Source organism: Diospyros lotus, chromosome 5 (genome assembly GCF_014633365.1).
Source record: "Diospyros lotus cultivar Yz01 chromosome 5, ASM1463336v1, whole genome shotgun sequence".
Classification (NCBI taxonomy): domain Eukaryota; kingdom Viridiplantae; phylum Streptophyta; class Magnoliopsida; order Ericales; family Ebenaceae; genus Diospyros; species Diospyros lotus.
The window spans coordinates 40932860-40946473 of NC_068342.1; the positions used below are offsets into that span (position 1 = coordinate 40932860).

The following is a 13614-nucleotide window of genomic DNA, read 5'->3' on the forward strand; positions in this document are numbered from 1 at the left end:
GTATGAGATGCTGGCGATTGAATATTATGATAAAAAATTTTATGTTAAAAAAATTAACTTAACATATAAATTTATATTAGTTATATATAAATTTAATAATAATAAATTTAAGACTTAACATGACATAAATTTAACAATAATTTTACATTACCAACAACTATTATTAATTTAAAATTATTATAAATCCATGCGTGATATTAATTTATAAAAATTATTTATGAATATGCCATTGATCCATGAAAAATGTTAGGATTCCTCTGCTCGATTACTTGCCAATATTTTAATTTTTAATTTAGTATAGAACTTTGTAAAATTTATTAACAAAATGAGAAATAATTTATGGGCAAGTGCACGTGGTCATCCGTATCCCTATCCAAACCAAAGCCTAAAGGGGAAATGCAAAGTTTACCGGCGCCCGGAGCTTGGCCGGCCACCGTTAGCCGTCTGCTCGCGGCGGTGTGACAGTGGCAGAGCTATAATTACAAATTAAACCAATTTTAAACATTTGGAACTGCTACACCCTATATATAATATATACACACACACACACACACAGCTGTAAACAAAATCACACTTCACTTTGCACCTACTGATCATCGTCTGGTCTCGATCAGAGAATCACTTGAGATTCAAAGATGTTGCAGTCCTCACTTCGAAGAGGTATTATGAGAAGATGTGTGTGTGTGTGGGCGTGCGTGCGTGTGTGTTTGTTCAATAATTGATTAATTTGTACATTCGAATCCTTTGATTTTGCGTTTGTATGTGTATGGATGCGTGTTGCAGCAAGGAGCTTGGGGTCGTTGAGCCCTCATATCTTTGCTCTGAGCAGTTATCGTCTCTCCACCGCAGCCGAACCGTCCTGGAGGCACCGGAATCCTCCGGTAAGATGTGTTTGTTTCTAAGAGAACTCTTTTTCCACGAAATAAATGAATTCGTCCAGTGGAGAAGTGGAATATACTATTGTTATCTTACTCGATATTTTCGTGTGAGCTTGATTCTGTATCGGTTCTTCTCTGCTTGCTTGCTTAGATCTCAGGGACGTACAGAGAAATAGGAAGAAGGCGTTTTTTGATTGTTCCCCTGTCCTATGGTGTAATTTGCTCACCTAAAAGTTAATTTTTTTAAGTTCTTCATTTTGTTGTAAATTTTCTGTTTCTATGTCCAGAATTTGTGGACAGAAAAGTAGAGGGAAGAACGAAGGTAGGAAAACAAATGAGGGGATTGAAGGAAAAGGATTGGATATTTTGTCTAAAAGAATCATTTTTTGGTTCCAATAAGTACACATAAGTAATCCTATTTCTCTTTAACTTGGTAAAAGTTCCAGCCATAGCAGTCAAGCTTTTGATATATGCCTTAGTTGAATTGGCTTCCATATTTCTTTCTCCTTGTTCCTATTAAGACTGCTTTGTTTTTGAAGTTCGTTTTTTTTTTTTTTTTTTTGTGGCTAACTCTTTGTTTTTGAAGTTGCAATGGTCTAATATTCTCCTTGTTCCTATGCTACCAGAGGGTTCCAAATCTCATTGGAGGCGTCTTTGCAGATTCACAATCATCTGAATTAATAGATGTTATTAATCCAGTGAGTGTTAAAGTGGAACTATTTTTTCTTTTTCCCTTCTTATAGTGTTGTAAATAATCTGTTGTTTTCAGTTTCAGTTGTTTATCTAATTCCATGGAATTTAATTTATAGGCAACACAAGAAGTTGTTTCTCAACTTCCATTAACAACAAATGAAGAGTTTAAAGCTGCAGTATCTGCAGCGAAGCAAGCATTTCCCTCATGGCGGAGTACGCCAATTACTACCCGACAGCGCATTATGCTAAAGCTCCAAGAGCTTATTCGTAGAGACATGGTAAGCATGTTGGTACTATCAAGTGTATTGATTTTTACAGTTTACACAAATTACAATGGGCCTGTTTATTGCAGCTTAAAAGCTGCAACTTTTGGCTTCTAGCTTCAAAAAAGTGGGTATGTAGTGTTTGTTTTAACTTTTAGAATTCTAGCTTATAGCTTCTACTAACTTTTAGAAGGGGTAGAAGCTAGCTTTTTCAAAACTGGGGTACCCCAACTTCTACAATTTCTGATTAAACAGTTACATTTTTTTGACAATTTTACCCCTATTTTTAACAAATAATTACTTTTCTGTCCACGCAATCAAGGGTCTCTATTTTCCACCGCCATCTCCATTTTCAAATCTCTTCTTCTCTCTCGCCATCTCCCTTTCTCTTTATACACTAATTAATTTTTTCATAACACTTGAAACTTATACATATACACTAATTAATTTTTAAATTATCATTCTCTAACTATTAAGGGTATTATGGACAATTATACAAAAATAAGTTATTTTACAATTTATGGTATCAAACACCACAACTGTTTAACTACAACTTTTGAGAAGTTATAACAACCAAGTTCATAACTTATTCTAAGTTTTAGAAGCTATAATCTAAGAAGTTAGAAGCTATAATTTCTTTAATTAAGCTGCAACAAACGGGGCCAATATGATACTATGACCAGACTTTTTTACACAAATAATGACTACCCGAGGACTTATTTCCATTTGCCACAGGATAAGCTTGCTGTGAATATTACTACTGAACAAGGGAAAACACTGAAGGATGCCCAAGGCGACGTGTTCCGTGGACTAGGTTGTCGGTGTTATTGTGCTTCTTTCTTCTGACAAGTTGGTGATAAGGGTCATCTCCTTAAATTCTGCTTTTTCACTTGTAGAGGTGGTGGAACATGCTTGCGGAATGGCAACTTTGCAAATGGGGGAGTTTGTTCCTAATGTATCACATGGAATTGATACCTACAGCGTCAGAGAACCTCTTGGTGTTTGTGCTGGGATTTGTCCCTTCAACTTCCCAGCAATGATTCCCTTGTGGGTAAGGCTTCCCGCATCATTCTTTTCTATTGATTTCTCTTTCCTTCTTGGACATCATGACAATATTATAAATATGAAAAGAGGAAAAAGACGAAAAGAAAAGCAAGGAGTGTCAAAAAAAAATATGGACAAGGTAAAATGGAGAAAGGGGAGAAATGACTTGCTTTTTTATTTTTTTCTTCAATGTTGCATAAATTAGAAAGAGTTTGGCCTCAGTAAGATTGAATTGTAAGCTATTACCTGGGCTAATGAGGATAAATCCGCATCATTTTTTTATGCTAGTAAGCTACAGAACTAGAACTCATACTAACTTTATAGATCTCAAGGAGTGATCCTGGTAAACCATTCTGAATAAGAGCTTACTGAGGAGTAATGTGCTAGAACTAGGATAGCAAGGATGACCATCTCTTTCATTGCTTTGCACATAGAGCAAAATACAAGTTGAGATAGGCTTATATGTTTGTTGGCACATTGGTTGTCATTTTGTTCTTTGAAGTAACCAAGTAGGAGTCTTAGTTTTGGAAAAAACCTTTGCAACCAAGTCTCTTGCGTAATATATTAAGATTAGTTTTTATCCAATAATAAGGCAAAATGAGATTGAGCATCACTGGCATAAGGTAAATATGATATCATCAGATAGCTATCTCTTGCATTATGCTTCTAATTTAGTTTCCACAAGTAAATTTTTTAAGAAGAGAGATGCCAAGAGAATGACTTTGAAGTACAAACTGAAAGAATCATACTCTATATCACCTTTTAACTTGTTTAAGAAACTGTATCATAGATAAATTCTTATCTTCAAAGGATGAGTAGGCATCCCTAGTGCATAAGAGGGATAATTCCCAACTTTGTCAGGGTCAAGGGGGAGTTATTTTCATGTGCAATTTTATCCTTGTTTTGCAAAGAGGTTATTTCCACACTCAATCTCGTGGCCTCTCAGTCACAAAGAAAGAACCTTACCATTGTTTCCAAGGCTCACCCACAAATGCTTATTTAAAAAAAAAAAGAGTTCCCCCAATGCACGTGGCTTCTCACTTTGCGAGGATCAAGGGAGGGTCATACTTCTAAGCAGGATTCCCCTTGCTTTTTTACAAAGAGACATTTTCACAACTCAAACTTATGATCTTCCAGTTGGTCCCAAAGGAGCAATTTTACTGTTGCTAAAAGTCACGCCAAGTAAATTGATAACACATCTCGCAGTGTCCTTTTCATCTTACTTGTCTCCCTCTCCAACATCAAAGTAGTATCTTGGGTGGTGATATCCAGGAAACCCCAACAAGGAGAGAAATATGCTCAATGACTCCCTGGTAACCCCCCAGAATGAATGACAAGGTAATCCGCCAACTTTGCATTTTTTGTTGACATACGAGTCAAATTGGAAGGATTTTCTCCTAATAATGGAAAACCAAGGATCTCTTGCCAATGATTTTACTTTGCCAGTAAGATTTAACTCTCACATAATATCATCTCCCGTGGTTTTGTGGTGCTTGACATAGTTTCTTCAGTAAAAAACGTACATACAGAATAAGGAAATAACTTTTTGATAAATGTTTAATTTGTATTTGTCTACAGATGTTTCCACTTGCAACTACATGTGGTAATACATTCATTCTTAAGCCATCAGAGAAAGATCCAGGTAATTATACTGCTTTGTGACATCTAATTTGTAACTCTTAGGGCATCATTTTCCTCGTATTGCTGCAATACATTATTTCTGGAGCAAAAATCATTTTTCCCCACCCTGAAGAGAATTGCATCTGAAGCAGCACATGAGGGGCATGGGCTCATGATAACTATTTACAGTTGTTGATATATGTGTGTGTGTTAAAGTTAACACTTGGGTGTTGGTTTTGACAAAACTTACAGGGTAGCTTGACTGACACATAATTGAAGATTCAGAAGTAAAGGAGATAATAAGAATGTTGATGCATGAGAATTGACTTTTATTATCTTTACCTTGGATTTTTCTGTTCTTTGATACTTTTGATGGTCTTTTTTTAGGCTATCACTTACTAAACCTCTAAGGCCACTTCTGTTCAGCACTAATATCAGTAGGATTGGACTCCTGCATTAACCTCTTATACCATTTTTGGGTTATTGAGGTCTGAACTATCCATCCATCCATAAATACCTGATAAGAGTGTATTATCTAATGCAATGGAGTATATGTTATTTTTAGTATCAGTACTGTACTATTATTGAAGTAAATGATTTAATGACCAAGTTGCCCATTTGATATATTTTCTAATAATTTTAAATAAAATCAAATTTATAGAATCAGGACAGAATGATTAAAGTGGAGAAGTGCATCCAACATTTTACATGATTACAAAATCCCTTTAAAGCTAAAAGTGAAATTTTATCAGATAACTATAAGATGCTTTTGTTATGTGACATAATGTTGGGACAGTAGGTACCAAATGTGCAAAATATGCGTGCAATTGAGATAGGATGTTACAATGGATGCGTGGCCATAGGAAAAAGACAAAATAAGGAAAGAAATTGTACACGACAAGGTTAGAGTGACCCTTATTGAATGTAAGATGTAGTAGACACGATTAAGATGGTTTGGACATGTGAAAAGTTTATTAGTACTTGTGAGATGAATGAAGAGAATGGAGGAATTTTTTAACAAATTTGAGGTAGAGGAAGACCACAAAAGAATGAAAGAAAAAAAAAAAAACTTTGTGGGGAAATTGTTAGATTTCACATAGGATATAGTGACCTTATAGAGGATGTGGCCATGGAGAAAGATTGTCCAAGGTCTAGAATTCATGTAACCATCCACCTTATTGGGATTAAGGCTTGTGCTATTGTTGTTATTGTACTCTCAGATAAAATGACAAACAAGACTTACTTGGGAGTCATGTAAAGAGTGTAGCTACTTTTTTTCCTATTTCATATGTAATCTGATTCTTTATCCAATCCGAGGACCATGTTATGTAATTAACCATTCCAACTATTAGTTGTATATGCTATTTACCCCAATAATTAATTATATCACATTATTATTTCCCTGAAAGAAATTTTAACCTAAGAGATTAGCTCAAGTAGATTCTTTTGACTAAATGTGTTGAGACAGATCAATAAATATCATTTGACTAACAATCTAGGTTGCATCTTGACTTGCCTTTTTTTTTATATTTTAGAAAATATCTACTGGATTGGGTTCTATTAATAAATATTAGACTGATTTCTGACTCAAGCACTTTCTGATTGTCAAATTTATGAAATCACTGCAACCAAATCTCACTTATTTCATCAAAAAGGATATGAAAGTTTCAATCTTTGCGGGGGGGAGCAGGAGGACAGAAAGAGAAAAAAGTCTACCATGCCTTTTTTTAATTCACCCCCTTCTGCAACGATTTCTACTATGTGACTTATTCTAGTATCTGTTGCAAGCATCTAGGCTTCTGGTCTGGTCATGGATGTATAACTTTTTATACCATGATATACACATTGTCAGTATCATGGAAAGAAATTGACCTAACAATAAAAGAAATGGAAAGAAGTTGATTTATTCACCTCCACTTCAATTTTTTCCAGGGGCTTCTATAATGCTTGCAGAGCTAGCAAAGGAGGCTGGTTTACCGGATGGTGTTCTGAATATTGTTCATGGCACCACTGTATGCGTTATTTCCAACAATTGTTTGCCAACTTTTGTTTGCATTGATATTTTCATCACATTGTTTTGCTCTTCACTTGATCTGTTGAAGCTTGTAACGTCTTATCAATGATTGAAGAGATGGCTCTCCATTTTGGCACTATTTTATAACTAGATATTTTGTCTGACAACTGGCTAATTGAAGTCTACTACCATTTTTTATCTTGATTTGGGCAGGACATTGTCAATGCTATTTGTGATGATGATGATATTAGAGCTATTTCATTTGTTGGTTCAAATACGGTAAGAAGCACCTTGATTTTTATTACTAGCAGCGGTTTGTCTAAGAAAATTCTTTTAGTAGGTGTCTCAAATATGGTATGAAACAGCTCCAAGTTCTGACATGATATTTGAAGTGTTGAGTGGCATGAATTTCTTTGGTATATAATTGGTTGTTGTGGATTTACGGCTCACTAGAGTAAATTAATGTATGATTGACTTCTTCTGATTCATTGTACTTCTATACTATGTTAGTACAAAGATTACTTTTCTACGCACATGATCAAATCTTTGAGTCTAACCTGTGAGTTCTGTTCTTTCATCTTATGAAAGCTTATTAAATGCATTACTTGTCTATACTTAATTTCTGGTTTATTGTTGCCTTTTCTTGATCTTCCTCTCTACATAGGCTGGGATGCACATATATGCAAGGGCAGCAGCCAAAGGAAAACGTGTTCAGGTTAGCACCAGTAATCTGTTTTTTGTTACATTCATCTTTCTCCTATGCAAAGGCTTTTTTTTTTTTTTTCAGCAACCAATACTTGAAAGTAAAATTATGATAATTGATTAGTTACTCAATCCGTGTTCAGTCAAATATGGGAGCCAAGAATCATGGAGTGGTCATGCCTGATGCAAATATAGATGCTACCATAAATGCTTTAGTTGCCGCTGGTTTTGGTGCTGCAGGACAAAGGTGCATGGCCCTCAGCACTGTGGTCTTCGTGGGCAACTCCAAAGCATGGTATCGTGTTGCATTCTACTTGTTTATTTGAATTTCTTGATCCAGTTTATCTTTTTGTTGGTAGCTTCAGTCTTGTTCTGCACACCCCACTATCTTCTCTGTCATGTAGGTTGCTTCTTAAAGGTTCCTTGATGAGAACTCTTAATAGGGAGCAATACCTTCTTGGTTTCCTTTGTACATAACAAGGAATTTTCAGTAGCATTTGTAGCCTTAAAAGAACAAAGAGAACCCAATTTACTTGGTAGCCATTGGGATATGCACCCACTTCTGCATTTGCAATATGAACATTGACAATTACGTTGCAATTCAGCCATGAGATTCGCAAATTTGGCCTCATAAGTATATCTGTATTAAGGAGGAATAAAAAATACTTGGACAGCTCAATAATGAAATAATAATCATATTTTGCACTACAATCTGTGAACATGCTGGCACACACATTACATTAACAGGTCAAGTCCAGGACTGGATGTGCAATTTATGCTCTTCATGTAGGATGCCATGCATCTGGTTCCGTCTAGGATATCACTCTGGCATCAGAAGATCCAACAATTTAGCAGACATTTTTAGAATGTCACAGAACCTGAACTTGCACCATATTCCAAATTTCCACTTGGCTTTAGCTACTTCCCCGTGATCAATATCTTGATTTGGATTGCAACTGAGATCGTATTTCATCATCTTATGGTTACCTGGTAATTAAACCATCACCAGCTCCACCAGCTTCTTCAATTTTCAAGACCTTATTATACTCAGCTTTTCAGTAGATCACATATGTTGCTTTCTATGAACTGGAATTGGTGTTGGTGTTGATGTTGCGTCTTGATAAAGTTTCCAGCATTGAAGTTGTGTTTCTAAAATTTGTAGAACCCAAGTGGCTTCTCCAACTTTAGGATTCTACTTATAGTTATAGAAGATCTGTTTAAAATTATGAGGCATATAAAATTTCAGCCTACTGCAGCTCAGCTCACCATTGACAGGTACAGAGGGCATCAACTATGAAGACAAATCTTCATACATACAGGGCCCTGCTTGCTCAACAGAAACCTCGTATGAAGCTACAGGACCTCATCTTCTCAGTGATACTTGCAATACAGAAATTTTTGTTTCTTAGTCCTTCTGTTCATACTACATAAATGGCTTCCCTTTCTAATGCTAAGTGAAATTATTTTCTTAGTTTCAAATGGATGACTCTGCAACGGTTGTTATAATAATAACTTAGGCATCTGTTATCACCTTTTCAGGGAAGATAAGCTAGTGGAGCGTGCTAAAGCACTTAAAGTAAGTGCTGGAACAGATCCAGTTGCAGACCTTGGTCCAGTGATTAGCAAACAGGTGCTTACATGGTTCAGAACTTTATCAGCATGCCTATACTGCCAGATTGGTTGAGCAAGGATAGATCATATCAAGTGGCAGCTTCAACTCTCCTCACTTTCTACATGTTCATCTGCTTGGTTTGAGATCTTTGAATAATTGTATTTTGCTTTAAAAATCTTTTGTTTCCACAGGCAAAGGAACGAGTATGCAGACTAATACAAAGTGGCGTTGATAGTGGTGCCAGACTATTGCTTGATGGAAGAGATATTGTGGTATGTGTTTATATATGTCTTCTTCCACCTGTCTGCTTAATTGCCTGATTCTGGATGGTTTGTTTTTATTGCCTATTCAATACCCTGATCGTGTGAGTGTTTAACCTGTATATTGCAATAAACTTCAAGATTTCTACAAATGAATATGATAAAATTCAGGTAAGAATAAAATGGATGGTGCTATTCTGTGAGCTGGTTAAGTTCATAACTACAATCTATGTTTGAAGTAGGTTTTGATCCATCTTCATATGCAGTTCCACACCCTCACCTTTCACAGAAATGTATGCATATATTGATATCTAGAAATTGCCTTTCTTCCTTGTAAAAAGAAATGAAGAGTTCCATTCTCAGGTATGCATTGTACAAAATAGAAATCCTCCCAGTCCAGAACCTGCTTTGAGGCATAGAAAGTGTCATTGGTGGTAGAGAACAGAAAATGTTGGCAAACTTGTGTTACTATTACTGATGAAGATACACTTGTTTGACACACTTTGCATGGATTTCTGTTGGAATACCAACAAATTTTCTGAAATTCTATTGAACTACTCAATTCCGATTGGAAATTTACACAGCTCAAGAAGGAAAAGAAAAAAAAACACCCAGGGCGTTCTAGAGGGCCCAACTCTCCAGAAACCTTCTACAAAATTCCACACCCCTCTCTCACTCTCTTTCTCTTATTTATACCCCATCCCACTCAGCATAATTGCCTCTGGCAGCACATGCTGGTTTGTTACACACAAACCAGCTATTTTCCTTACTACCCTCCACCCCGGCTTGCTGTTATGCAAGTCCCACCCACTTTACCCCCCTTGCCCCTGCCCCTTGGGCCGCCTCTGGTAGGTCCAATGGACCGGGGGCCTATCAATTTCCTTCTCAAACATTTAGGTAAGTTGTAAAGATAAAACTGGTAGGCACTACTGTGGGATTAGCTGTGTTCCAGGGTCAGGGTTATAAAGATAAAATAAGTGTTGCAGGGCTCCCACATGTAAAAAGGGTGAACTTCAACTTGGTTAAATAGGAGCTTCCATAGGAGTTCAAGAGTTATCCACTAATTCTCTGGACAAAAAAGTTTGTAAAAGTTTATTAGATAAGTGAATGGCTAAAAAGTAAAGGTTTAGTGATGCCTTTTGGCTTTGATGAGTTTAACAGTTTTATTACCAAAACTGGTAGGCACTACTGTGGGTTGTGACAGAGCCTAAGAATAGTGTTTCCTTAGGAGGACAAGAGAGAACTATAAGAATGTCACCTATATTTCTTTCATGGGTAACACACAGGGTAAGGCTGCATGATTTGTTACAAAAAAATTCAAAATCTCCCACAAGTTCCTATTTCTTAAATATATATACGGTAAGAATGGATAAGTATACACGAATTTTCCTAATTCTACTAGGAGTAATTACAATCTGGAAACTAACAAATGCTAACCAACAAGATTATTCCTGACACAAAAATGATTCATACAATATATAAACTACTAAAATCTGATAAAGTTTTGGTTGATAAATCTTTCAAAAGTACTCTTAACCTATAAATAAGAGTGATATTTAAACTAGGTCTAAACATGATCACATAAAATCCCTGAGGATGATCCAAGTACAATATTAGGTTTGCCCTTTTTTCCTCCCATCCATGTTCTACTTCAAGGTGGTTAAACTTGTTCTTGGACAAGACAAGCATTAGTCTCCCAAAACCAGTTAGCATTAATCATTGGTCAGCTAAATCTCGCATTGGTTATTAAATTATATATTCATCATTTCCCTCCCCACTCCCTCTTCTTACAGTGACCAAAAAATAATTAAACTATTTTTTTCTTTTCATGGATGAAAAATAGGTTCCGGGATATGAGCAAGGTAACTTTGTTGGGCCCACCATTTTGTCTGATGTCACTGCTGATATGGAATGTTACAAGGTATCGTAAATTCATATTTGCAAAGGCCCATGTACAATCTTCAATTTTGACTGCTAGATGGGGTTTGACCATCGGTGCTTAGCGTAACTTAACTATTTTCTATCTGGAACAACACAGGAGGAAATTTTTGGCCCTGTTCTAGTGTGCATGCAGGTTTGTTTTAATAACTTCCCCCTCCTGTTTTAATGAAACTGTTTTCCCTAATTGTGGAGGCTCACTTGGATGATTTTTCGCTTTCCTTTTATTTCCAGGCTGACAGCTTGGAAGAGGCCATGAACATTGTTAACAAGAACAAGTATTTCTTTAACACGACTCATCTTTTCTCCTCAATTTTGGCTATTCAACCTTTGATTTGTCTTATTATGTTCGAGTATCCTCTTGCAGATATGGCAATGGGGCTTCTATTTTCACCACATCTGGTGTTGTTGCTAGGAAATTTCAGACCGATATCGAGGCTGGTCAGGTAATAACTAATGAGCACTTTTTATCATGCTCTTAGTATCATCAGAAGCTGTGAATGCAAAAGGGAGGTAAACCCTTAGCAATGAATCCCCTTGCCATGCATATTGGCCTTACATCATCTGAAAGTATACTAGATAAGATACTGAGAAATAAAATAATCCAAATCAACTCGACAAGGTATGAATGTGAGTTTCTTCTTGCTTTCCCCATAATACGACGACAAAATATCAATCCTTAATCCCACTATTTGGGATCAATTACATGCCTTTAAAAAAGGCTTTTATAACCCTTAGTGATACCTAAGAGTCTCGCATTTTCCCCAAGTTTTTTAATTGCACCTTTGTGTACAAACCTCTAATAGCAACTGGATATGGGTCAGGTTGGAATCAATGTTCCCATTCCAGTTCCTTTGCCCTTCTTTTCTTTTACCGGCTCAAAGGCGTCTTTCGCAGGGGACCTCAATTTCTACGGTAAGAAACGTACTTGATTGGCTCAAAGTAGAGTGAGTATACACAAAGGATGGGAGCTATCAAAGTTTGTGTGTTTCTGAATTTGGATTTTCTCCCTATTTGGTGCAGGCAAAGCCGGAGTTCAGTTCTACACTCAGTTGAAGACTGTGACTCAACAATGGAAGGATTCACCTGGAGGCTCTGGAGTATCTCTGGCAATGCCCACCTCCCAGAAGGTTTAACGGCTTTCCCATTTGGAACTTCACTCAGTGTATGTGAAGTTATAAACCCTTTTAATAAATTAATATGGAGATCTTGTTTTTTCATTGTAAAAATTAAGGGAAAAAAAGTAACATATTGAACTATTGTGAAAAAAAAAAAAAAGAAAATGAAAACAAATGTTAAGGTTGTGTTTGGTTGGATGGAATAGTTTTGAATGAGAAGGGTAAGGGAAAGGAAATGGGACTATTTCACTCCATTGTTTTGTTTGATAAGAATGCAATGGTAAAAATAAAAAATTATATTTAATTTTTTTTTTTAGGTAAAAATATTGAATACAATTAACTTTTTATTTAATTTTCAAATCAAATTAATTTAAGTGACACGGTGATAATTAAATATATAACGGATAAGAGTTAATTTATACTTGTGATATTATCTAATTAGACAAAAATATGAGTAAAAATGTAATAAATTTTTTATTTATTTTGTGATTGAAAGTCTTATCATCATTTTATTATTTCGTAATAATTAAATAATTTATTTTTTTTGTAAAAATTCCATTTCCATTTCTAAGAAGACAAATTAAACTCAACCTTAAGCAAAGGGAAAAGTTCAAACAAGCGGCTGAAATTTAAATTTTGAATCAACCTAATGGATATTTTGGTTTGAAATGGGAACGTTACAAACAATAACCATTCTGTATAAAAATTGTATTTTATAAAATTATATTAATTAAAACTACCAATAAATTAGTGGGGGAGGGTAAGTTTGATAAATAATCTTTATAAATTTCTAATAGTTTTATTTAAAAGTAATAATGAATTCTTTCATTATTATGAATTATTATTAATTTTGAATAGAATGATTATGAATTTGTGTGTTGCATCAATTTATGAGAATTGTATGTAAAATTTATTTGTGGATATAATATTTTTCAAATCTTGAAGTAAAAATAAAAGAGAATTGAGACAATTTTTTGTAAATCATATGAAGACCAAATTCATATTTTTGCTCTTATATATTTATGTTTTTTTTTATGTGGTTATTCAAATTTTTTATTATTTCGATTATATTCTTATATTTATATTTTTAAATTAATTTAATCTGTATATTTTTGATATTTTTCTCACATGAGGACCTAACTTTTTATTATTTTGATTACACATTTGTATTATATTTTAAAGTTAATTTAACCATTATTTTTAACATATAAAAAAAAATTAAATTGACTTATCTTATTTTTTTAAATTAGAATAAAAAAAATTAAATTGACTCAAAAATATAAATACAAGAATATAATCAAAACAATAAAAAATTTAAGTTACCACACGAATAAGAAATCAAAGTATATAAATTAAATTGATTTAAAAATGTAAATTTATAAGTGTAATTAAAAAATTTAAATAATTATAAGAAAAAAATGTGAAAATATAAAAATAAAAATATGAATTTCCCCATAATTCGACACTATGTT

The 13614-nt window shown here is 34.6% G+C and overlaps 1 protein-coding gene across 1 annotated transcript; it reads left to right on the forward strand.

Annotated features, from left to right (window-relative positions):
* Positions 1-408: 408 nt before the first annotated feature.
* Positions 409-12396, forward strand: LOC127801373 (methylmalonate-semialdehyde dehydrogenase [acylating], mitochondrial). The gene is made up of 19 exons (XM_052336407.1): positions 409-660; positions 784-881; positions 1505-1576; positions 1688-1849; positions 2570-2648; positions 2731-2885; positions 4457-4520; positions 6431-6510; positions 6726-6791; positions 7177-7227; positions 7358-7509; positions 8754-8844; positions 9018-9098; positions 10930-11007; positions 11125-11160; positions 11259-11302; positions 11392-11470; positions 11849-11939; positions 12048-12396. The coding sequence occupies exons 1-19, from the start codon at positions 636-638 to the stop codon at positions 12158-12160; spliced, it is 1617 nt and encodes a 538-aa protein (XP_052192367.1). The 5' UTR covers positions 409-635; the 3' UTR covers positions 12161-12396.
* Positions 12397-13614: the final 1218 nt, after the last annotated feature.

Coding starts and splice junctions, on each gene's coding strand:
- LOC127801373 (XM_052336407.1), top strand. CDS start 636: ATGTTGCAGTCCTCACTTCGAAGAG. Junction 661..783: donor GCAGTCCTCACTTCGAAGAG/GTATTATGAGAA, acceptor TGCGTGTTGCAG/CAAGGAGCTTGGGGTCGTTG. Junction 11,471..11,848: donor CCGATATCGAGGCTGGTCAG/GTAATAACTAAT, acceptor GATATGGGTCAG/GTTGGAATCAATGTTCCCAT.